Source organism: Saccopteryx leptura, chromosome 7 (genome assembly GCF_036850995.1).
Source record: "Saccopteryx leptura isolate mSacLep1 chromosome 7, mSacLep1_pri_phased_curated, whole genome shotgun sequence".
NCBI lineage: Eukaryota > Metazoa > Chordata > Mammalia > Chiroptera > Emballonuridae > Saccopteryx > Saccopteryx leptura.
The window spans coordinates 88481065-88507913 of record NC_089509.1 but is presented as its reverse complement, the minus strand read 5'-3'; the positions used below and the strand labels follow the sequence as shown (position 1 = coordinate 88507913).

General features: G+C 38.7%; 1 protein-coding gene and 1 non-coding gene across 2 annotated transcripts in view; one reads left to right on the top strand and one right to left on the bottom strand.

The window, feature by feature from the left end:
- Window positions 1-26849, top strand: part of CARF (calcium responsive transcription factor) — a 60024-nt gene that overhangs the window by 11706 nt on the left and 21469 nt on the right. The window contains 6 exon segments of the mRNA XM_066344899.1: window positions 2304-2415; window positions 2836-3063; window positions 11491-11611; window positions 12645-12777; window positions 14582-14672; window positions 24387-24576. Coding sequence (XP_066200996.1) covers window positions 2347-2415; window positions 2836-3063; window positions 11491-11611; window positions 12645-12777; window positions 14582-14672; window positions 24387-24576 — 832 coding nt within the window. The 5' untranslated portion in view covers window positions 2304-2346.
- TRNAT-AGU (transfer RNA threonine (anticodon AGU)) lies at window positions 3675-3750 on the bottom strand. The gene has a single exon. It is a non-coding gene; the product is annotated as a tRNA-Thr (tRNA).

Genomic DNA, 26849 nt, shown 5'->3' with positions numbered 1-26849 from the left:
GAGCCTTCTATGGTATCTAATCTGCTATATTGTTTCTTTTTATTTTTAAATCCTTTCTAAAAAATATTCTTCAGGAATATGTCTATAGTGTAAAAACTTCAAAACAGAACAGAAAGTTATAAAATAAAATTGCTCTCTTATAGCCTGAGAGGTAACAACAGGTGTTTGGAATTTTTGTAATAAATTAGATTAGAATACAAGTGATAATTTAAAACCTTAAAGGAGAAACAATTTTAAGATGTTTTATAGTTATAAAAAATAAGAGCAACTTTATAGCCTATTACAATTTATATTTGAGATAGAAATAGTTACAATATTTTGAAAATATGAAATGGCATACCTTGTAGATTTTATGAAATGGTTAATTTTACAAATGTATGTTTGCATATTATCACAGAAAAATAAGTTTTTAGTGTATTCAAATATATACTTACTTACTGAGTCTAAAGTACAAAGTATAAATTTAAGTTAAGGTTTAGGATGATGGAATTATTTTGTATCCTGGTTATGATAGTGGTTACATGGATATGCGTAAAAATCCACAGAACTATATATACACACAGAAAAGTTAAATTTAATGCATGTTGCCTGACCTGTAGGGGCGCAGTGGATAAAGCGTCAACATGGAAATGCTGAGGTTGCCGGTTCGAAACCCTGGGCTTGCCTGGTCAAGGCACATATGGGAGTTGATACTTCCAGCTCCTCCCCCCTTCTCTCTCTCTCCTCTCTTTCCCTCTCTGTCTCTCTCCTCTCTAAAAATGAATAAATAAAATTTAAAAAATATTTTAAAAAGCCTGACCTGTGGTGGCGCAGTGGGTAAAGCATTGACCTGGAAATGCTGAGGTCGCAGGTTCAAAACCCTGGGCTTGCCTGGTCAAGGCACATATGGGAGTTGATGCTTCCTGCTCCTCCCCCCCTTCTCTCTCCGCTCTCTCTCTCTCTCTCTCTCTCCGTTCTAAAATGAATAAATAAATAAATAAATTTAAAAAAAAAAAGAAAAAATATTTTTAAAAAGTTTAATGAATGTTAATTTAAAAAATAAAATTTTAAAGACAACAAATGTGTGCTGCCTTTTGAAAAATAAAATTAAATGAGTGGGTTCTTAAAAAGATTTTATGAAGTTTATTTTATTTTATATTATAAATTTTCAATGGTATCTTCACCAGTTTCATTCTGACCTTACTCATTAGATAACAGAATGCTATACTCACTATAATATAACAGGCCAGAATTTGTGATTAACAACTCTGACATCTTTGTTGTGGCAGCTGTATTGTGCATTTAAAGATATTTAGCAATGCCCCATTAGATCACAGTAGCACTCCCCCCCACCGCCTGCATTGTGACAACCAAAAAATTTCCAGATATTGCTGAGTATCCTTGAGGGCTGGGGAGTGTGTGAGGATACAAAGTCGCCACAATTAAAAATCACTCTACAGGGCCTTAGTGGTTCAAACTTTTTGGAGTACATATTTCTTTAATTTCAAAGCTCCTCAAGCTATTATTGAGTGGAGTGACTGTATAGTATGAGTTCTGTATAGCCTGACTGGGCGGTGGCACAGTGGATAGAGCGTTGGACTGGGATGCGGAGGACCCAGGTTCGAGACCTCAAGGTCGCCAGCTTGAGCGCGGGCTCATCTTATTTGAGCAAAGCTTACCAGTTTGGACTCAAGGTCGCTAGTTTGAGCAAGGGGTTACTTGGTCTGCTGAAGGCCCGTGGTCAAGGCACATATGAGAATGCAATCAATGAACAACTAAGGTGTTGCAACGTGCAACGAAAAACTAATGATTGATACTTCTCATCTCTCTGTAACTGTCTGTCCCTGTCTATCCCTCTGACTCGCTGTTAAAAAAAAAAAAGAGTTCTGTATACATAATCTTCATCTATAGTAAGAGATCTTTTCTAAAATTATTTAATGCTACAATAGGGTACACCCAACTTATAATGTTAAAAATCTTTATTTTTATTAAATCTTTTGTAAAATGAGAATTTTAGAAGTACTGTATTTGAAGGGTATAACAGTACGTACCATATACAGCAATCTTAATAAGCTTGTATGGCAGTGTAATTAAGGATAGGAAGAAGGAAATACATAACCCTAATCTTTGCTCTGCCTTGAATGTATTCTGGTACCTTGGCAAGTCACTTAGCAAAAATATTTATTTTCTTATTTATACAATGGGAATGATTTAACCTAAATTGTGTAGGGTAACAGAGTAGGGAAGATGAGTGATTTGTTTAAGATACAAATTCCATAAAAATGTTAAGGTCTTTAATTAATTAGATATTTGAACTCTTTCAGCTATTAAATAATAGAAGAAAATGGAATTGAACATGATATCAGCATGGAACAGTCTAATGATTCATTAATAGTCAACCACAATGATTCCGAAGATTCGAAAACAGATTCTCAGGTAATTTGAGATAGGGATTCTGGGAACTTTTTTCCATTCTTAGGAAAAACAACATGCCATTTAACATTTTATGCTTAAGGACTAGTGCTATACTTAATGTATTCAATAATTTTAACATTTTATTAGCCACAATTCTATCCTCTAATTTTATATTCATAAAATTTTATACAAGGAATTGCATTTCCATGGACAATTTTTTAAATAAAGTTGAAATTACATATAATAAAAATCAACAATTTCACTTAAGAATGTCTTTCTGTTTATATAAGTTTGAATTGACAACTCTTACAAAGTATAAAGTGAATAATTAACTGAAAAGTTAATGTCTTTATTTTTATTATAAATATCCTATTTAAAAAGTATTATGATATATTTTACAAACAATCAAGTGATTTATTAATTTTTTTTTTTTTTGCAAAGCATCCAACCTGTATGGACTCCAAGGATCATTCCTTTGGACAAAACAGTTCTGGTAGAGTTTTACCCATCACTATTCATGAAGCAGATAATTCACTGACATCACAGACTATAGCAGGGCCCCTGACTCAGGCACATACTCTTTCTGCAGAGCAGTTTCACCTAGTGGACCAAAATGGGCAACCTCTTCATTGTGAACTTCAGTCACTGGGGGATTCTAATGCACAAATGGTGAGTATATTTTATAAATAACCAGTTCTATGCTATTTAGCAAATTTTATTAGTCTTACTAGATCCTAATTTATTTATTTTATTTTTAAAAATTTCAATTACAACTTTCAGTATTTTGTATTAGTTTCAGGAGTACAGCATGGTGATTAGTCAGTCAATCTTTTTAACTTGTGAGTCAGAGTGTTCCCCTTGATATTTCCAGTGCCCACCTGACACCACACATAGTTGTTACAATATTATATTATTTTATTTTATTTTATTTATTTATTTATTTATTTATTTTTTGTTTGTTTGTTTGTTTTTTTCATTTTTCTGAAGCTGGAAACAGGGAGAGACAGTCAGACAGACTCCCGCATGCGCCCGACCGGGATCCACCCGGCACGCCCACCAGGGGCGACGCTCTGCCCACCAGGGGGCGATGCTTTGCCCATCCTGGGCGTCGCCATGTTGCGACCAGAGCCACTCTAGCGCCTGAGGCAGAGGCCACAGAGCCATGCCCAGCGCCCGGGCCATCTTTGCTCCAATGAAGCCTTGGCTGCAGGAGGGGAAGAGAGAGACAGAGAGGAAAGCGCGGCGGAGGGGTGGAGAAGCAAATGGGCGCTTCTCCTGTGTGCCCTGGCCGGGAATCGAACCCGGGTCCTCCGCACACTAGGCCGACGCTCTACCGCTGAGCCAACCGGCCAGGGCTATTTATTTATTTTTTACAGAGACAGAGAGTGAGTCAGAGAGAGGGATAGACAGGGACAGACAGACAGGAACGGAGAGAAGAGAAGCATCAATCATTAGTTTTTCATTGTACGTTGCAACACCTTAGTTGTTCATTGATTGCTATCTCATATGTGCAGGCCTTCAGCAGACCGAGTAACCCCTTGCTCGAGCCAGTGACCTTGGGCTCAAACTGGTGGAATTTTTGCTCAAACCAGATGAGCCCGCGCTCAAGCTGGCGACCTCGGGGTCTCGAACCTGGGTCTTCTGCATCCCAGTCTGACGCTCTATCCACTGCGCCACCGCCTGGTCAGGCAGTTGTTGCAATATTATTGACTGTGTCCCCTCTGCTGTACTTTATACCCCTGTGACTATTCTGTAACTACCAATTTGTACCTCTTAATCCCTTTACCTTTTTTTACCCAGTGAATTTCTTTTTTTTTTTTTTTTTTTTTCATTTTTCTGAAGCTGGAAACAGGGAGAGACAGTCAGACAGACTCCCGCATGCGCCCGACCGGGATCCACCCGGCACGCCCACCAGGGGGGGCACTCTGCCCACCAGGGGGCGATGCTCTGCCCATCCTGGGCGTCGCCATGTTGCGACCAGAGCCACTCTAGCGCCTGAGGCAGAGGCCACAGAGCCATCCCCAGCACCCGGGCCATCTTTGCTCCAATGGAGCCTTGGCTGCGGGAGGGGAAGAGAGAGACAGAGAGGAAAGCGCAGCGGAGGGGTGGAGAAGCAAATGGGCGCTTCTCCTGTGTGCCCTGGCCGGGAATCGAACCCGGGTCCTCCGCACGCTAGGCTGAGGCTCTACCGCTGAGCCAACCGGCCAGGGCCTACCCAGTGAATTTCTTAACACTGTTGACTTACATTGCTTTTAAAACTCTTTCCATGACATGCATTTTTAAGTTATGAAAGGATTTTAAAAGATTTTCTTTAAAGAGTACCAAACAGTACTCCAAACCAGTAGTTCCAGCTGCTGTGTCTGGGCACACAGGTGCTTTGAGATCAGTTAGAAATGTACCATAATCTGTAACTAGTGCTAACGTGCCACAGTTTACATGTAACTTACATTTATTTTTTTGTATATGTGTTTGATTGAACTCAAGATTATCACTTTATCAACATCTCAGCTGCATGCTAGTATAGTTTCTTGAAGAAAAAAAACCAGTGGAAGTACTAACAGCACACTAGAAACTAGATGCACCCTTGCTGATCTTTCTAGGTAGATACATGTGTCATGTGAATAACAATGCACAAATATGAAAATACTGCTTTCAACTGTTAGTTAAACGTATTTATGACCAAGTTGTACTTTGAGTAGAAGAGATGAAAGATGGTTTTGATTTAAATAAAGAAATTAACTGAGAAAAACTTTTAAGTTGTTCTCTGATTAATAAGAACATATTTATATTAGTAATGTTATGAGGAATAATGTAGCTCTTTCATTTACCTGTATTTTACAATTTTTCTACAATGAATATTAATTTCATAATATAAATTATTTTTATATTTATAACTTCAATTATAGATTATATAATAGGTAAGCAACCATTTTACTTAAAATTAATCCTTGTTGCTGTTATTTCTAGTCTAGAGCATTCTAGAGTTTATCTCTTTCCTTTTTCTCCCTTGTAATCCAGCTAAATTCTGGGTTTGAGAAGTGGCCACATGTAGACAAGGCTAAGTGCTATTTGTGTAAACGAATTTTTGGGCCTACTTTAGGACTGAAAATCAAAGTAAGAGTAAGCTTCTGTAACCACACTGCATCACTAGCAGAGATTAATATGCAATAAATAATCTAAAATGTGCCTGACCGGGCGGTGGCGCAGTGGATAGAGCATCAGACTGGGATGTGGAAGACCCAGGTTCGAGACCCTGAAGTTGCCTGCTTGAGCCCAAGGTCGCTGGCTCGAGCAAGGGGTTACTTGGTCTGCTGAAGGCCCGCGGTCAAGGCACGTATGAGAAGGCAATCAATGAACAAAAAAGGTGTTGCAATGCGCAATGAAAAACTAATGATTGATGCTTCTCATCTCTCCGTCCCTGTCTATCCCTCTCTCTGACTCTCTCTCTGTCTCTGTAAAAAAAAACACAAAACTAAAATGTGAACATTTAAATATTTCATGTCCCAAATGAAATACTTTTATAATTTCTCTTCTTATTTGACACTTATTTTCATTTCTCTCAGAACATTTAGAAAGTCTTTATGTTCTGATGAAACATCAAGGAGTCAAATGTATAAAGAACTAGCATTTTACATATAGTACCTTTCCTAATAGCATGTTAAAGTTATTTGACTCTAAAAAAAAGAATTCTAGTCTCTTTTAATGGTATTATACTGTCTATCCAGACTGATTATACAGGTGGTTTTACATTGTTTCGGGTAGGAGATGATACAGAGGGTTATTTAAAGCTGTGAGATAGGAAGCATTGGCATGAGGAAGCATGAAAATAAATGTAAGAAACAAAGATGAGTAAGAAAGTATTTTTTCAAAGTACCAAAGATCAGAAAGTGGTGATTTTCTGGGAAACTGAGTGGAACTTTTTGTTTTTGTTTTACTAGACTTTATTTTTTCAGAGCAGTTTTAAGTTCACAGTAGAATTGAGGGGAAGATGCAGAGATTTCCCATATATCCTCTGCACCTCCCCCCACCAGATGTGCAACCTTCTCCATTATCAACATCCTCCACCAAATGGAGCATATTGAAAAAGTTGTGTTTATTTTCCTCCCTCCCTCCCTCCCTCCCTCCCTCCCTCCCTCCCTTCCTTCCTTCCTTCCTTCCTTTTTTATTTTTTTGCATTTTTTTTGCATTTTTTTCCAAAGCTGGAAACAGGAAGGCAGTCAGACTCCCAACTCCCGCATGCCCTGACCGGGATCCACCCGGCATGCCCACCAGGGGGTGATGCTCTGCCCCTCTGGGGAGTCGCTCTGTTGCATCCAGAGCCATTCTAGCGCCTGAGGCAGAGGCCACAGAGCCATCTTCAGCGCCTGGGCCATCTTTGCTCCAATGGAGCCTCTGCTGCAGGAGGGGAAGAGAGAGACAGAGAGGAAGGAGAGGGGGAGGGGTGGAGAAGCAGATGGGTGCTTCTCCTGTGTGCCCTGGCCAGGAATCGAACCCGGGACTCCTGCACGCCAGGCTGACGCTCTACCACTGAGCCAACCGGCCAGGGCCTGCCTGCCTGCCTTCCTTCCTTCCTTCCTTCCTTCCTTCCTTCCTTCCTTCCTTCCTTCCTTCCTTCCCTCTCCTTCCCTCTCCTTCCCTCTCCTTCCCTCTCCTTCCCTCTCTTTCTTTCTTTCTTTCTTTCTTTCTTTCTTTCTTTCTTTCTTTCTTTCTTTCTTTCTTTCTTTCTTTCTTTTCTTTCTCTTTCTCTCTCTCTCTCACTCTTTCTTCTTCCTTCCTTCCTCCCTTCCTCCCTCCCTCCCTCTTTCCTTCCCTTCCTTCATTTTTCTTTTTTTAATATAGAAGCTATCAAGGAGCTAATAAGTATTCTGTAGTGGATAAATGAATGTGAAATGAATGCAAAGATTTTAGAGTGAAGCAAGAATGATATTTTGAATTTATTAGCTAGATTGTACACAAAGAGCCCATTATTATGAGACTACACATTACCCAAGCTTTTTTGATAATTTTCATGGTCTGCCTCAAATAGTATGTATTCCTGTAGATGACTCTTCAAAAACTGTTTGTTTTCATAGCAAAGATTAAAGATAACTAGCTTTGGCTCTAGTCGGTTTGCACAGTGGCATTGTTGACCTGGTATTTGGAAATCCTGGGTTCGATTCCTGCTCAGGGCACACAGGAGCAGTGACCATCTGCTTTTCTATCCCTTCCCCCACCCTCTCTCTTTCTATCTTCCCAGTGATGGGATTCAGCCAGTTTGTACCAGTTCAGCAGAACCGATACCTAATTTTTTTGTTGAGTTTGGTGAGCCATTTGTTAAAATGGCACTTGTAGCCTTACTAGGCAGTGGCAGTGGATAGAGTGTCGGACTGGGATGCGGAAGACCCAGGTTCGAGACCCTGAGGTTGCCAGCTTGAGTGCGGGCTCATCTGGTTTGAGCAGAGCTCACCAGCTTGGACCCAAGGTCGCTGGCTCCAGCAAGGGGTTACTACACCTGCTGCAGCTCCACGGTCAAGGCACATATGAGAAAGCAATCAATGAACAACTAAGGTGTTGCAATGAAAAATTAATGATTGATGCTTCTCATCTCTCTCCGTTCCTGTCTGTCTGTCCCTATCTATCCCTTTCTCTGACTCTCTCTCTATCACTGTAAAATAATAATAATAATAATAATACATTTAAAAAAAAGATTTATTAAAAAAAAATGGCACTTGTTATCAGGGTTCTCTCTAAGGTGGGCACCTGGGCTGCTGCCCAGTGTGGAAATCACAAATTTACATTCCTTACTCTTTTTTTTTTTTCTTACTCTTTTTTTTTTCCATATGCCTATTGGCCATCTGTATGTCCTCTTTGGAGAAGTGTCTATTCTTTCTTTTGCCCATTTTTTTTTAATACAGTGACAGAGTCAGAGAGAGGGATAGATAGGGACAAATAGGGACAGACAGACAGGAACGGAGAGATGAGAAGCATCAATCATCAGTTTTTGTTTTGACACCTTAGCTTTCTCATATGTGCCTTGACCACGGGCCTTCAGCAGACCGAGTAATGCCTTGCTTGAGTCAGCAACCTTGGCTCCAAGCTGGTGAGCTGATTTTGCTCAAGCCAGATGAGCCCGCGCTCAAGCTGGCAACCTCGGAGTCTCGAACCTGAGTCCTCCGCATCCCAGTTCGACGCTCTATCCACTGCGCCACCGCCTGGTCAGGCTTCCTTACTCTTTTTTAACGTTCATCTATACAAAAGTGTCTTTGAAGCACCAGCAGTACTGTTTATTCTGTCCATAGGTGAAAAAAATTGGACAGAACTATGCTTGTAATATTTATTCATTTCATAAAACTCATTATACCTTTGATTAAATACTACATTTTAATTCCCTCGTATTTGTTACTTCAGTAAGCAAACATAATGTAAAGAGAAAAGGTGCCAAATGACCAGGGGTGACAAGCTGTCATTGGAAATATCTAAATAACAGTTTTACTGCTTTTTGTCAGGTATTATTTAATATTTTTTCATTAACATTTTAAAACATTCTTATAACATAGTTTTGTATACCTCTTTTATTGTTTGTATTAAATCATGAAATAAACTACCTTTCAGTATATTGGTTTTTTATATTTAAAACAGTTATTAAGGCAGAGAACTGGCTGTGAAATTACTTGAATCCTACTACTGTCTCTTCCTTTCCTGTAGCCGTGGCTCGACTGGTTTGAGCACTCAGCCCGGGTGCTGAGGTTGGCCCTGTGCAGCCTCTGCCTCAGGTGCTGAAAATAGCTCAGTTGCGAGCATGGCCCCAGATGGGCAGAGCTGGCCCCAGATGGGGGGTTTCTGGGTGGATCCTGGTCGGATCACATGCAAGAGTCTGTCTCTCTACCTCCCCTTCTCTCACTTGGAAAGGAAGAAGAAAATAAATCCAGGAAAGCATTTTGTATTGTTTTGTTTTTGTCTCTTTTAGATTTAAATAAAATCACTAGATATCAGGAGGCAGTACAGAGTAGTGATTAAAAAAGTCAGACTGCTTGGTTTTGGATTTCTAGCTCTGTGTTACCTTACATAAATTTTGTAACCACTGTATGACAGTTTTCTTATGTGTATAATGTATATACTTTTTATACATCTAATGAGTATTAATTAAGGAGAACATGTAAAGTCCTGCCACTTTATATGCATTCAGCATATGTAAAGCAGAATCATCGTCCGAGTTTACAGAGTTGCTTTTTCAGGTGAAATGATAAGAGGTATAGCAAGATATTTTTATATCAAGAAACTTGATAAACAATGCAGGGAAGGAAACAATTCCTACTCTTAAATTTCTAGAAAATGTTTATGATTATATTTAAAGCATTCTACTCTGTTGAGGTGGTTTTTAGTTCTTTTCAAATGACCCTCTTAAAAGGAGGAATGCAGTTTCTATGAGGTATCATCAATGTTTTCATGTTTTTCACAGCAAAAGGGAAGTCTGGGAAGGTGGGTTGGAATGAATTAGTTACTTGCACTAGGTAGAGGTAAAACAGTGAAATTGTGTCAGTAGAAAGTAGTATGTTAGGTAATAAAGTTTGCAGGGTGTACAAAAAGTCTAAACTATAGGATAAACTTATTTTCAAGTAATTTATTAGTTATATCTTCAAATGCTAGGCTCAAACGTTTTACTTCAACTTCAGACTCCTTTTTAGTTTACATTCCTCTAAATTTGAGACAATGTGTCCAGTTATTAAACTGAATAAAAGATACATTAAACATATACTTTTCTCTATGTTTTTAGACTTTTTTGGACTGTGTAGTATTCCCTATGGATCAAGACAGGATATATGTATAAATGCAGATATAAAAAAAAATACTGTTAGTTAGACATCTAACAAGTTATTGTTTTTAAACCAATAAAATGACTTAAAATATGGACGATTACCACACAAGTAGGTCAAACATGTATGGATAATACAATAAATATTTAAAAAGTTAATACAGTTAGTTCAATCAGAGCCTTGTTCAGATCACTGAGTCTTTAGATCTCACCCATGTGTAATGACTAAGACCATAGGTGGTTAAGATCATAGGACATTCAGGTCAAACTGTTTTTAATCCTAGCTTTAACACTTATCAGTTATGAGACCTTGGAAACAACTTTTATATTTTCATTTATAAAATTAGGGAAATATAGTATTGACTTGGCTGGGTAACTCAGTTGATAGAGTGTTGTCCTGATACACCAAGTCTGTGGGTTCAATCCCTGGTCAGGACACATACAAGAATCAACCAATGAGTACATAAATAAGTGGAGTAATAAACTGATGTCTCTCTCTCTCTCTTTTTTTAAATTTTCCTCTTTCCCTCTTTCCCCTCCCTCCCTCCTCTCTAAAATCAATAAATATGTCCTGGCCAGTTGGCCCAGTGGATAGAGCATCAGACCAGCGAATGGACGTCCCCGGTTTGATTCTGGTCAGGGCACACAGGAGAAGTGACCAGCTATTTCTCTACCCCTCCCCTCACCCTTCACTTTCTCTTCTTCCCAAAGCCAGTGGCTCAGTTGGTTCCAGTGTCAGTCTCAGGCACTAAAAATAGCTAGGTTGATTGAGTATTGACTCTAGATAGGGGTTGCCAGGTGGATCCTGATTGAGGTGCATGTGGGAGTCTGTCTTACTAGCTCCCCTTCTCTCACCTAAAAAATCAATCAGCCTGACCAGGCGGTGGCACAGTGGATAGAGGTTGGACTGGGGTGCGGAGGACCCAGATTCCAGACCCTGAGGTTGCTAGCTTGAGCATGGGTTCATTGGGTTTGAGCAAAGTTCACCAGCTTGGGCCCAAGGTAGCTGGCTTGAACAAGGGGTCACTTGCTCTGCTGTAGCCCCACGGTCAAAGCACATATGAGAAAGCAATCAGTGAACAACTAAAGTGCTGCAACGAAAAAAATTGATGCTTCTCATCTCTCTCCATTCCTGTCTGTCTGTCCCTATCTATCCCTCTCTCTGACTCTGTCTCTGTCAAAGAAAAAAAAAATCAATAAAATAAAATAGAATCGACCAAGGAAGCATGTCTTTAATAATTTAAGTAATAACTGTTAAATTATTGTAGGCTTATGCATTTAATTTTTTTTTTAATGCTTCCAAGATGATTGTTGCCAGCTCATCAGAAAATGGACAGGTGCTTCGTGTAATTCCATCCACCCAGACAGGAATGGCACAAGTGATTGTACCTCAGGGGCAGCTTGTGGGTATGAATAGTCCTCGGGGTGAGTAATAATGGGACATAAAGGATTTTAGAATGTTATAAAGAAAAAAATGTGTATTTAGGAAAATCACTTCATGAAAGTCAGTGCTAAAATTTATTTCTTTGGGTAAGATTGTGAACTGAACAATTAGAAAAAGTTTCTTAGTCCAAATAAAGTTCAAGTTCATTTTTCAACTCCTGTCTAGGTTAGCTGTCTGTTTCATTTTGGAATTCTGTGAAGCTGGTTGACTCTTGCTTCCTTCCAAATGATCAGTGAGCATAAAATAAATTCTTAGTTATAATAACAGTAATAATAACAACAACATAACAAGAATATAGTGCTAATAGCTACTGGAGAAGATTTTACCATTTATGTTTTTATCTTTGTTAGTCATGTGACCTTACTTTTTTTAAATGATTCTTTTTTATCTCTGCTATTTTCCTCTTTCCTTTGTTCCTTCAGATTAAGAAAGGAGACTCATATTCCCAGTTTTGTTTTTATTTTGCTTTTTCCTTTACCTATTTAATAATATCACTAGTCTCTTCCTATTGCTTCCACATCTGTTTGAATTTCTTTTCTGACATCATCGCTGCACTACTTTGTCGTTTGTTCATAATTAGTGATTTAGGGTAGATATTTTTATCTTAGTGTTATGATTCTTTGTCTTTGTTAACAGTCACTGAATGTTAGAAAAATATATAGTTTGCAGAAAATATTGTAAACATGGTATACAAACAAAATGACTCAGTTTTACATTCTCCTTTTATACTGAGAAACTCTTGATATTTATAACAATTATTTCTACCCCTCTTATATCCTAGATGTTCAATGTAAGTTCTGAAAACTTAATTAGAGAATTTTAGTAGCTAGTATTATAATTGGAAAGTAAACAAGTTTATCAGAGATATTCTCAATAAAGCATTGTAAGTTTGTTATCTTTAGCTTCAGAACTATCCTCCCTTTCTTACTTCAAATATGTAAATTCAAGGTAGTTACATTCTTATGGTCTTGTTCAAGATATTGATGTTGCTTTATTCTTGTTATTGTGGTTAAGATGCCTCTGAAGAGAAGAAACCCAGCCACAGAAACTTGCCAACTGTAAGAGTGGATGCTCTACCAGACAATAACAGTAGTTATGTTCTTCATCCACAAGCATCCCACACGTTGCCCAAAAAGACAGTGACCAGGTGAGTCAGTGGGAAAGAGGAACTCACCTTTTGATATCACCATGGAGATACTTTTTATTAAAATTATTACATCTCATGCTAGATGACTATAGAAAAGATCAGAAATCCAGGAAATAGAGAGTAAACCACCATCAAATATATCTTTTTTGGGGGTAATATTCTTCTGAAGTGAGAAGTGGGGAGGCAGAGAGACAGACTCCTACATGCGCCTGACTGACATCCACCCGGCATGCCCACTAGGGGGCGATGCTCTGCCCATCTGGGCCATTGCTTCATTGCAACCAGAGCCGTTCTAGTGCCTGAGGTGGAGAACCAGGGAGAGATCCTCAGCGCCCGAGCAACTTTGCTCCAATGGAGCCTCGGCTATGGGAGGGATAGAGAGAGAGAGAAAGGAGAGGGAGAAAGGTGGAGAAGCAGATGGGAGCTTCTCCTGTGTTCCCTGACTGGGAATCGAACCCAGGACATCCACATGCCAGGCCAACACTCTACCGCTGACCCAACCGGCCAGGGCCTAAATATATCTTTATTTTAATGGCATCTTGGCAACAAGGAGGCTACTCTAGAAGGTACAGACATCCAACTGCTTCTTTTCCTCAGTGACACTTGCCTGTGATATTTTGAAAACACCTGACACTAATTGAGTTTTTATAATAAATATTCATTCTAATTCCTAAAATTTTAAATGGTCTCATTACATTTTTATATATTTAGCATTTGTTATTCCTCTGTGGTAAAGTGTTTAAAATGTGTTTTGTTAACATCTATTTTAACGTTTATTTTTGCCTTAAAATAACACTGTATAAAAATTTAGGGAAATACATATGTGGATTTTGTATTATTAATATTTTTTTAATTTTTCTATGATTTAAAAAATTTTTTTTTTACAGACAGAGAGAGAGAAGGATAGATAGGGACAGACAGGAGCGGAGAGAGATGAGAAGCATCAATCATCAGTTGTTTGTTGCGACACCTTTCAGGCGTCCCCAAACTACGGCCAGCAGGCCACATGTGGCCCCCTGAGGCCATTTATCCGGCCCCTCGCCGCACTCCCGGAAGGGGCACCTCTTTCATTGGTGGTCAGTGAGAGGAGCACTGTATGTGGTGGCCCTCCAACGGTCTGAGGGACAGTGAACTGGCCCCCTGTGTAAAAAGTTTGGGGACCTCTGACTGTTGTTCATTGATTGCTTTCTCATTGGTGCCTTGACCACGGGCCTTCAGCAGACCGAGTAACTCCTTGCTTGAGCCAGCGACCTTGGGTCCAAACTGGTGAGCTTTGCTCAAACCAGATGAGCCCGTGTTGAAGCCGAGGACCTCGGGGTCTCGAACCTGGGTCCTCTGCATTCCAGTTCGGCGCTCTATCCACTGTGCCACTGCCTGGTCAGGCTGTTCTATGAAAATATTTTTAAGTTAACACAATACTTATGATCTTCATAGTCTTAGAACCTGACATATCATCCTAATCTTAACAAGTCACCTATAGATGTTTTATTGGCTCATTTTTTGATAAATGAAAATAATTATATGAGTATAAAATAAGCTTTTAGAGAGAGATACAAAATGCTTGAATTTGTTGGAAGTATATATACTTAGAAGAATAAACCTTTGCATTAGCAGTTACTAAAATAGTCACAATTAAAGAAAATTGTAATTAATACACCCATCAGATCAATCTGTCATTATTACAGTTTCTTATTGGGCAACCCCAATATTTTGTCTTTGACATTGACTAAGAGAATAGAGCAACTGAATGCCATGTGTATGTGTGTATAACTTGTAATATATATTTATATGTATTGCTCCCCAGTCCCAGAATGCTTGAAGAACCATTACTGGCTCCTCTCCAACCACTTTCTTCTAACACACCTCTATGGGCCTGCCGTCTTAGGAGCTGTCAGGTGAGTTAAAAATAATCCTTACCTAGATTCACTTGATGAACTACAATTCATCCCAAAATGTCCACTTTTGAATACAACTAACAGAGGCTGCATCTGTAGTATTTTGTTAAGGTTTATACTAAATCTGATCTCATCTATTCTTGTATTTGTTAGATTGTAAGTTCCGTTGAAGAGAGGATGGTATAAATCTCACTTCGCTATCATTTCTTCCCTTGTCTTCCATAAACATTGCCATCATATTTTTCTTTTTATCTTTTGATGATTCCTTCTCTTTGCTAGAGCTTAGTTATTTTCATATTCTCAGTAGATATTCTTTAATGTTCACCTTATTTTATTTCTCTACATTTTATTTCTTGGAGGGCTTATCAACTTTGTTAACCCTCTATCACTTTTATAAAAACAATTCCCCAAACTAGATCACTAGTTCTTTCTTTTTTTTTTCTTTTTTGTATTTTTCTGAAGTGAGAAGCAGGGAGGCAAGACATAGACTCCCACATGTGCCCAGTCGGGATCCACCCAGCAAGCCCACTAGGGGGCGATGCTCTGCCCATCTGAGGCGTTGCTCCATTGCAACCAGAGCCATTCTAGCGCCTGAGGCAGAGGCCAGGGAGCCATCCTCAGTGCTTGGGCCAACTTTGCTCCAATGGAGCCTTGGCTGCAGGAGGGGGAGAGGAAGACAGAGAGAAAGGAGAGGGGGAAGGGTGGAGAAGCAGGTGGGCGCTTCTCCTGTGTGCCCTGGCCGGGAATTGAACCTGGGACTCCTGCACGCCAGGCTGATGCTCTACCACTGAGCCAACCGGCCAGGGCCCACCAGTTTTTTCTTTTTAAAAATAATTTTTACTGAATTTACTGGGAGTGACATTGGTTAATAAAATGTTATAGGTTTCAGATGTACAGTTCTATAATTCATCATCTATATTTTGTGTTGTGTGTTTATCACCCCAAGTCAAGTCTCCTTCCCTCACTATTTATCTCCCCTTTACCCTTTTCTGTCTCCCCTCCACCTCCCTAGCCCTCCAGTTATTATCATACTGTTGTCTGTGTTGATGAGTTTTTTTTCTTTGTTTAATCCCTTTATCATTTTCACCTAGCCCCTCAAACACTAACCTCTGACAGCTGTTCTCCGTATCTATGTGTCTGTTTCTATGTTGTTTATTAGATTCCACATTTAAGTGAAATCACAGTACTTGTCTTTCTCTGAATGGCTTATTTCACTTAGCATAATGACCTCTAGGTAAGTCTATGCTGTTGTAAAGGGTAAGATTTCATTCTTTTTTATGGCCAAGTAGTATTCCTTTGTGTAAATATATCACAGCTTTTTTATCTACTCATCTAATGGGCGCTTGGGCTGCTTCTAAATCTGACTATTGTAAATAACACTGCAATGAACAGGGGTGCATATATTCTTTCAAATCAGTGTTTTGGGTTTGTTTGCATATATTCCCAAAAGTGGAATCACTGAGTCATAAATTTCATTTTTGATTTTTTGAGGTAATTCCACACTGCTTTCCACAGTGGCTCCACCAATCTGCATTCCCACCAACAGTGCACAAAGGTTCCCTTTTCTCCATATCTTTGTCAGCACTTGTTTTTTGATTTATTGATGATAGCCATTCTGACAGGTGTAAGATGATATTTTATAGTGGTTTTAATTTGTAATTTTTTGATGATTAGTGACATTGAGCATCTTTTCATATGTATATTGGCCATCTGTATATTTTCTTTGGAGAAGTGTTTATTTAGGTACTTTGCCCTTTTCTTTTTTCAGAGACAGAGAGAGAGTCAGAGAGAAGGATAGACAGGGACAGACAGACAGGAACGGAGAGAGATGAGAAGCATCAATTATTAGTTTTTCATTGCGCATTGCAACACCTTAGTTGTTCATTGATTGCTTTCTCATATGTGCCTTGACCGCGGGCCTTCAGCAGACCGAGTAACCCCTTGCTCGAGCCAGCAACCTTGGGCTCAAGCTGGTGAGCTTTTGCTCAAACCAGATGACCCTGCGCTCAAGCTGGCGACCTCGGGGTTTCGAACCTGGGTCCTCTACATCCCAGTCCGACGCTTTATCCACTGCGCCACTGCCTGGTCAGGCACTTTGCCCATTTTTTAATTCGATTGTTTTTTGGTGCGGAGTTTCATAAGTTCTTTATAAATTTTGATTATTAACCTCTTGTCGGATGTATCATTGGTAAATGTGTTCTCCCATAAAGTATGTTGTCATTTCATATTGTTGATGGTTTCCTTTGCTGTGAAAAAATGTTTTAGTTTGATGTAGTTCCATTTACTTTTTCCCTTGCCTGAGGTGATATATCAGAAAAAATGTTGCTACAAGAAATGTCTTGAGCCCTGGCCGGTTGGCTCAGCGGTAGAGCGTCGGCCTAGCGTGCGGAGGACCCGGGTTCGATTCCCGGCCAGGGCACACAGGAGAAGCGCCCATTTGCTTCTCCACCCCTCCGCCGCACCTTCCTCTCTGTCTCTCTCTTCCCCTCCCACAGCCAAGGCTCCATTGGAGCAAAGATGGCCCGGGCACTGGGGATGGCTCCTTGGCCTCTGCCCCAGGCGCTAGAGTGGCTCTGGTCGCGACAGAGCGACACCCCGGAGGGGCAGAGCATCGCCCCCTGGTGGGCAGAGCGTCGCCCCATGGTGGGCGTGCCGGGTAGATCCGGGTCGGGCACAGGCAGGAGTCTGTCTGACTATCTCTCCCTGTTTCCAGCTTCAGAAAAATGCAAAAAAAAAAAAAAAAAAAAAAAGAAATGTCTTGAGCCTGACCAAGCTGTTGCTCAGTGGATAGAGCGCCGGACTGAGATGTGGAGGACCCAGGTTCGAGACCCCGAGGTCGCCAGCTTGAGCGCAGGCTCATCTGGTTTGAGCAAAAGCCCACCAGCTTGAGCCCAAGGTCACTGGCTCCAGCAAGGGACTACTCAGTCTGCTGAAGGCCCGCGGTCAAGGCACATATGAGAAAGCAATCAATGAACAACTAAGGTGTTGCGACGCGCAATGAAAAACTAATGATTGATGCTTCTCATCTCTCTCTGTTCCTGTCTGTCTGTCCCTGTCTGTCCCTCTCTCTGACTCACTCTCTGTCTCTGTAAAAAAATAAAATAAAATAAAATAAATAAACCCTGAAAGTTTTAGAAAAAAAAAAAATGTCTTGAGATTTTACTGCCTACGTTTTCTTATAGGATTTTTATGGTTTCAAGTCTAACATTTAAGTCTTTAATCCATTTTGAATTTATTTTTTTGTATGGTATAAGAAGGTGGTCTTGTTTCATTTTTTTTTGTATGTATCTTTCCAATTTTCTCAACACCATTTATTGAATGTTCTTACCTCCTTTTTCAAATATTCATGAGTATAAAGGTGTTGGTTTATTTCTGAGTTCTCTATTCTGTCCCATTAATCAATAGTTCTGTTTTTTACCAGTACCATTGCTCTTTTGATTACTATGACCTTGTAGTATAGTTTGATATCAGGTAGCAATATTTCTCTCATTTTTTTGAAAGAGACAAGAACAGAGAAAGATGAGAAGCATCAGCTTGTAGTTGCATCACTTTCGTTGTTCATTTATTCCTTTCTCATATGTGCCTTGACAGGGGGTTTGGGTACTCAAGCCAAGTCAGTGACCTTGGGCTTCAAGCCAGCAACCTTTGGGCTCAAGCCAGCACCCTTGGGATCATGTTGATTATCCTGCACTCAAGCTGGTAACCCAGAGCTCAAGCTGGTGCCCTTGGAGTTTCGAACCTGGAACCTCACATTCTGGGTCAACACCGTATCTACTGCACCACCACCAGTTAGGTTCACTTTTTCTTATTTCTTAAGATTGCTGTGTGTATTTGGTGTCTTTTGTGGTTCCATATAAATTTTTGGAATATTTGTTCTAGTTCTGTGAAATATGCCATTGGTATCTTGATAGGAATTGCATTGAATCTGTACATTGCTTTGGGTAATTTGGACATTTTAATGATATTAATTCTTCCTTTCCTTTCCATGAACACAGTATATGCTTCCATTTATTTATATATCTTTGATTTCTTTGTATTATATCTTTAATATCTAGTGTATTATAATTTTTCGAGTACAAGTCTTTTACATCCTTGGTTAAATTTATTACTAGGTATTTTATTTTATTTTTTTATGCAATTATAAATGGGACTGATTTCTTAAATTTCCCTTTCTGATAGTTCATTATTTGTGTATAAAAATCCATCTGATTTCTGGATATTTATTTTGTATCCTACTACTTTACTGAATTAGTTTATCAGTTTTAGTAGTTTTTTGGTGGAATTTTTAGCGTTCTCTATATACAGTATAATGTCATCTGCAAATAATGATAGATTTATTGTCTTGAAATTGATTATACAAGTAGTAACAGCCTTTCCTCTAATCTCTTTTACTCTTCCATTGCTAGTCTTTTCTGTGTATTTTTCTAAAACTACTTGTTTTTAAGTATCAATTTTATTGTGATTTCTCACTAACCAATAAATTCAGTGCTATTTTTTCCACATCATTTATCCACTGTAGCTAGCTTTTAAGGTCTTGAATAATCTAGTATCACCCTATCTTGTCCTATTTTATTTCCTATTTTTCTTCAACTCATCTTTCATTCTTAGCCTAGTCAATCTTCCTTTACCTCTGTCTTCATTTATTTTTATCTCTACTTCCTAATACATTATTTTTCTTCTGCTTGCCTTTCTAACTATTTTTCAAATCCCAATGCAAGTTCTATATATCTTTTCTGTAAATAATCAAATGATTATTTTAACTTTTACCTATTTATTTCTTTAAATTCTTTGGTATTTATTATCATTATTCTTAATTATTTACTAGTTTGGGTTGTTCATTATTACACAACATTTAGACTACCTTTTGAGGGAAAGGGACCATGTTCTGTATAAACCATGCATGGCAATAAGTATTTAACTCTTAAAATGTTTCATTATATTCTACACATCTTGAAATATGGGAAGGAAAAGCATTACTATTTAATATTTTGAGGAATTTTCTAATTATAAAGTCTAATGATACAATGTATTGCATTTGTTAGGACATTATCACTGTTGATGCTTTTCTAAGTTATATGAATATATAGTAACATTTTTTCCCTATATAAATATATATATTTTATTAAGTAAGAGGCAAGGAAGCAAAGAGACAGACTCCCACATATGCCCCGACCGGGATCCACTTGGCAAGCCCCTTATGGGGCAGTGCTCTGCTCATGGGGCCATTGCTCTGTTGCTTGGCATCCGAGCTATTTTAGTGCCTGAGGCAGGCCATGGTGCCATCCTCAGTGCCCAGGAGTCAGCTAGCTTGAATGAGCCATGCCTATGGGAGAGGGAGAAAGAGGGAGAGAAAGGAGAAGGAGAAGAGAAGCAGATGGTCGTTTCTCCTGTGTACCCTGAACAGGAATCAAACCTAGAACTTCCATACGCTGGGCCGACACTCTATTATTGAGCCACCTGGCCAGGGCTCCCTATATTTTGCTTCCCATGTGTGCCTTGACCAGGGATCAAACCCACAACCTTGTCATTTTCGAGCAACGCTCTAACCGACTGAACTAACCGGCCAAGGCCAACAACAGTATTTTAATACCTTCCTTTTGTTAAATGTATCCTTGCAAGATGAAATATTTCATCTAATGGGAAGGAACAAGATCACTATTCCCACACCTTTGCTCTTATTTCCTCTAAGGGGGGAAATATACATGGCCTCAACTCTAGGTCTCTATGCATTTCAGTGTAAGAAATCACAGTTACCAGATTTTCTCTGTTGGTGTAAAAAGCTTCTCTAGATGAAGGATAATCACATGGTTGTGGGTAAATAGTGTCTATTTACATGATAAGAATGTAAGATAGCCTGACCTGTGTTAGCACAGTGGATTAAGCGTCGACCTGGAAATGCTGAGGTCGCCGGTTTGAAACCCTGGGCTTGCCTGGTCAAGGCACATATGGGAGTCGATGCTTCCAGCTCCTCCCCCTTCTCTCTCTGTCTCTCTCTCCACTCTGTCTCTCTCTCTCCTCTCTAAAATAAATAAATTAATAAAAATTAAAAAAAAAAAAAGAATGTAAGATAGCTTATAAAAATACTTAAAGATAATCTATACAATACATGCTCTTGGGATAATTGGACAGATACATGCAAGAAATGGAAACAAAGCCACTCCTTAAACCAGTAGTGGGTGGGATTCAGCCAGTTCATACAGGTTTGGTAGAATCAGTACCTAATTTTTTGTTGAGTTCAGTGAACCGGTTGTTAAAATGGCACTTGTAATCAGGGTTCTCTCTAAGGTGGGAGCCTGGGCAGCTGCTCACTGTGGAAATCACAAATTTACATTCCTTACTCTTTTTTTTTTTGTTTATTTTTTTACAGAGACAGAGAGTGAGTCAGAGAGAGGGATAGACAGGGACAGACAGACAGGAACAGAGAGAGATGAGAAGCATCAATCATCAGTTTTTCATTGCGACACCTTAGTTGTTCATTGATTGCTTTCTCATACGTGCCTTGACTGCGGGCCTTCAGCAGACCGAGTAACCCCTTGCTGGAGCCAGCGACCTTGGGTTCAAGCTGGTGGGCTTTTTGCTCTAACCAGATGAGCCTGCGCTCAAGCTGGTGACCTCGGGGTCTTGAACCTGGGTCCTCTGCATCCCAGTCTGAGGCTCTATCCACTGCGCCACCGCCTGGTCAGGCTCCTTACTCTTTTTAACATTCATCTGCACAACAGCATATTCTAAGCACCCGTAGTAATGTTCATTCTGTCCACAGGTGAAAAAAATTGCAATGAGGATGCCAATCAAGAAGCAATATGGAAATATCTTAAATAACAGTTTTATTATTTTTATCAGGTATTATTTAATATTTTTTCATTAATATTTAAAAACTCTTATAATCTAGTCTTTTGTATCACTTTTATTTAACTATTAAATGTATGAAATAATAAATTACCCTTTGGTATATATATTTTTTATACCTAAAATGGTCATTAGGGCAGAGTACCAGTTGTTAAATTATTTGAATCCCACAACTGCCTTCAACCATATACAAAAATAAACTAAAAATGAAATAAAGACTAAAATGTAAGAGTCGAAACCATAAAACTCCTAGAAGAAAATATAGGCAGTAAAATCTTGGACGTTTTTTTGGTAATATTATTTCTTCTTTTTTTGTGACAGAGAGAGGGACAGATAGGGACAGACAGAAAGAGAGAGAGATGAAAAGCATCTCTCTCCCTTAGTTGTGGCTCCTTAGTTGCTCATAGACTTTTCTCATATGTGCCTTGACCAGGGAGCTATAGCAGAGGGAATGACCCCTTGCTCAAGCCAGTGACCTTGGGCTCAAGCCAGTGACTTTGTGTTCAAGTCAGTGACCATGGGGTCATGTTCATGATCCCATGCTCAAGCCAGCAACCCCGCGCACAAGTGGATGACATCAGGATTTTGAACCTGTCTGCATCCCAGCCCAATGCTCTATCCACTGTGCCACTGCCTGGTCAGGCTGGTAATATTTTTTCTGGTATATCTCCTTGGGAAAGGGAAATACAAAAAAATAATAAACAATGGGATTACATCCACCTAAAAAGTTTTTGTACAGCAAAAGAAATCATCAACAAAATGGAAAGATGATAACCCATCAACAAATAGAAAGTGCTCATCATTAGAGGAGTGTATAAAAAAGTGGTTATGCCTGACCAGGCGGTGGCGCAGTGGATAGAGCGTCGGACTGGGATGTGGAAGGACCCAGGTTTGAGACTCCAAGGTCACCAGCTTTAGCGCTGGCTCGAGCAAGGGGTTACTTGTCTGCTGAAGGCCCGCAGTCAAGGCATATATGAGAAAGCTATCAATGAACAACTAAGGTCTCGCAACGAAGAATTGATGATTGATGCTTCTCATCTCTCTCTGTTCCTATATGTCTGACCCTGTCTATCCCTCTCTCTGACTCTCTCTCTGTCCCTATAAAAAAAATTATTTATTTATTTATTTATTTATTTATATATAAAAAGTGGTTGTGCAGCCCTGGCCAGTTGGCTCAGGGGTAGAGTGTCAGCCCAGTGTGTGTTAGTCCTGGGTTCGATTCCTGGCACACAGGAAAAGTGCCCATCTACTTCTCCATCCTTCCCCCTCTCCTTTCTCTCTATCTCTCTCTTCCCCACCTGCAGCCGAGGCTCCATTGGAGCAAAGTTGGCCTGGGCACTGAGGATGGCTCCATGGCCTCCACCTCAGGTGCTAGAATGGCTCCGGTTGCAGCAGAGCAACGCCCCAGATGGGCAGAGCATCGCCCCCTGGTGGGCATGCTAGGTGGATCCCAGTAGGGCGCATGCAAGAGTCTGTATGTCTGCCCCCACCCTCTTCTCACTTCGGAAAAATACAAAAAAAAAAGTGGTTGTGCATATATGTATACAAATGAAATATTTTTGTCCATAAAAAAGAATGAAATCTTATCATTTGCAACAGCATGGGTGAACCTAGAGGGTATTATGCTAAGTGAAACAAGTCAGTCAGAGAAAGACAAAAATCATATGACTTCACTTATATGTATAATCTAAAGAACAATATAAATGAACAAACAAAACAAAAACACTCATAAATACAGAGAACAGACGGTGTTTGCCAGAGGGAAGGGAGCTTGGGGACTGGGTAAAAATAGTGAAGAGATTGGGAAGTACAGATTGGTAGTTACAAAATAGTCATGGGGATGTAAAGTACAGCATGGGAAATACAATCAATAGTACTGTAATAACTATGTATGGTGCTGGTTGGGTACCAGAAATATCAGGGGGAACATACATATTATAAAGTATGTAATTGTCTAACCACTATGCTGTATACCTGATACTAATATAAAATAATATTGAATAGGAACTGTAATTGTGAAAATTTTTAATTTAAAAGAAAATAATACTTAAAATATATTACAAAGGTGGAAATTAAAAGTGGCACTAAAGAATAAAGAAAAACAAGAATGGAACCATAAAATAGAAGTAAGAAGTATGTATCTTAATGGACTATGTGTGTATGTATGTCTCTGAGACATATTTATACGTACTTGTCTACAATCTAAGCATCTACATTCAAAAGTGGAAACCCAGTTAATTAGTAAATTCTTTGTGTATTAAATAAAAATAATTATGCTAATTTCCATTAGCTTTAAAAAACCCTTTACCTATTTTTGGTACTAAGTTCAGACAGTAATTTCTCTCTGAGGAGGCTCTTCATGAAAAGAATCTTAATATAATGAACAAATTCTTTGACATCATTTTTATATGGGATACATCACAATTTTCATAGGTTTTTGAGTAGATTCCTGGCATCATATCAAAATCAGTTTTAGTAAAGAAGCTCCACAAGGGACCAGTATATTGTGGCTAGTTTTATGCTGATTTGGTTAGATACAGATGAAGAATTTTAAATATCTGGGAGAATGGGTACATGATGTATTCTTCAAGCTGTCTTCCCTAAATATTATTTGTCTCAAACCAAGATTTTGATGAACTCATTGTGGCAGAGTTTGGCATCAAGAATACCTAGACAATATCTATTCGATGAAGCTGGTTGAATTCAGATCAGATCCACTGGTTGTAATAGACCATTGATCGGAGGGGAGAAATGACCTTCTTTTTTGAAGGCTGATGAGTCTCATTTTGGACAATCACCTCATTAAGTTTTTTGTACCATGAAACATATATGGTAGTAATTCTGTTATTTAATTTTTACTATATGCAGAAAATTGGAGATTCATACCGGGGCTACTGTGTAAGTGAGACTGAATTAGAAAGTGTTTTAACAGTTCACAAGCAGCAAACACAGAGTGTTTGGGGGACCCGCCAATCTCCAAGCCCAGCCAAGCCAGCTACACGTTTGATGTGGAAATCCCAGTATGTCCCATATGATGGAATTCCATTTGTCAATGCAGGTACTTTCTAAAATAAATATTTTAAAAGGTTCAGCATTAGCCATGATCCATTGTGAAATTGTGGTTTTCCTAAGGTGATACATTTTCATTTTTGTAGGTGATAACTAAATGTTAATGGATAAAAATATATATTTAACTAAGAAGAAAACATAATAAATATAACCATTTTTATGTTGTAAAACTGCATTTTAATGTATTAAATAAATCATGATTTCTTTAGATATTATGCTGAAAATAGAAAATAAAAATATTGAAGTTCTAGGTAGACCTATTTAATACAAGTCAAACAATAAGCAATTTCATTATTTAAAATATATGTATCTCTTGGGTTTTGTTTTTTCATCCAATCCACATATTCTCTCCATCTCTCTCTTGATTTGTTTTGTGGTACATATTTGTGTCCATTTTATATACCTTATAACTCTAGAGTTGCTATATAAATTCTGCATACAATCAGGAGTTATATAGAATTTTGATATAAAGGTTCTCAAGCATCAGGTGTATTTATATACAATATTCTCAGACACTAGTGTTTACTAAGCAGAAGAGTTTCAAACAATTCCCAAAGATTCACCCTAGGACTAGTCAGACCCCTCAGAACCTAAAAATAAGTGATGATTTATTTCAGGACTATGCTGGTAGTGATTCAGCTGGAAGAGTCGTAGCTTTATCCTGGACCTCTGAGGGTAAAGAGAAATACTTAGAGGAACATAAAATAAATGTAACTTCTTCTGCCCAGGTTTATCAGTATTCTATAAAAGAAATGCAACATCTTCATCTTCTTAATCCTCTTCTTAACTCTTCTTAAGCAGCCACTACATGAATTTGGTGTGTATCTTTCCAGTCTGTTTTTATACTTTGCCATACATGTTTTTATTTATAATAATATATTTTATTGTTTTGGATATTTTAAAAATATACATGTAATGCTGGTGGTTGAGGCCAGGCAAATTCACATTGAATTCGGGCAGACAGTAGAGGAACTGTGGAGCCGGAAAGTGTCGAGCTGTACCTGTTGATTGGAGGCTCGTAGAGCCAGGCGAGCAAATAAACAAAGGAATATAGCTTTTCACAGTGGAGGGCAAGGGGTCAGGAAAACTGACCTCAAAGTGGCAGGTGAGAGAATCAGGGAACCGCACCTTGAAGTGGTGGGAGAGCGATCTGAGAGAATCGCCACTGAGGGAAAGCACCCATAGCTTTTCATAGGGACACACACATGGCTTTCTGGCACATGCTCATGCACTAATCGTGCAAAGTGCTGTGGCCAGGAAACCAGAGAGCAAGCCTAATACAGTTGTTTTCCCCACATTATATAAGTAGTAAACTATGATGTTACTATGTAAATTTTTCATTCATCCTTATTTTTGAAATCTATCCATATTGATACTGACAGATCCAGTTAACTCAATTTAATTATTATATAACAGTCCAGCATATTACTGAACCACAATTATTTTTCTATAAGCAATCATTTATGTTGTCTTCAACTTTTCAATTTTACAAAGAATGCTATAGTCAGACTTCTACAGTATACATTTTCTGTTGAAAAGATGTAGTTATTCTAGTGTATCTGTGTTAAAAGTGAAATTACTGAGTTGTGAATAATGCCCATTTTATCTTTACAAGATTCTCCGAAATTGTTCAGTAAAGTGGTTGGACAGGTTTAAAAATCCCTTCTTTAAATTTTTTTTGGCCATATGTATTTTAGAAGTCCGAAGTTTTAGACTGTAACAATGTAATATTACAAAATACTTCTAGCATGTATTCTATAGCATGTGATCATGTTATTACACATGATCAAACAGTAATATTTAATGGGTAGTCACAGTAATGAATAAATCAAGACTATAAATAGCCTTATAAAGTTCAAGTCAGGTTTTGCAGGTAAATGAGTTCCAAAAAACTTTGTTCTTTTTGAGCTCTTTAGATTCAGAAATTTCCATGAAGAATTGATGATGGTACCAATTTTTGTCCTTTCAGTACTGTATGAAAATTTCTTTTTCCCACATTTACTCTGTGCCTTAGCAATTGTCATTCCTTTAAAAAGTCTTATGAAAATTCTCATATGTATATCAAAGGAGAGGTAATAATATATGAAATCCCATGATTCTACATATCCATCATCCAGCTTCAACAATATATACTAAAACATACGTCTCTAAAAGATAAGGTCTCTCTCTCTTTTTATATATACATATATGAGAATCCCATTATCACACTTTAAAAGAATTACCAGTAATTTCTTTTTAAAATTATGTATTGATTTTTAGAGT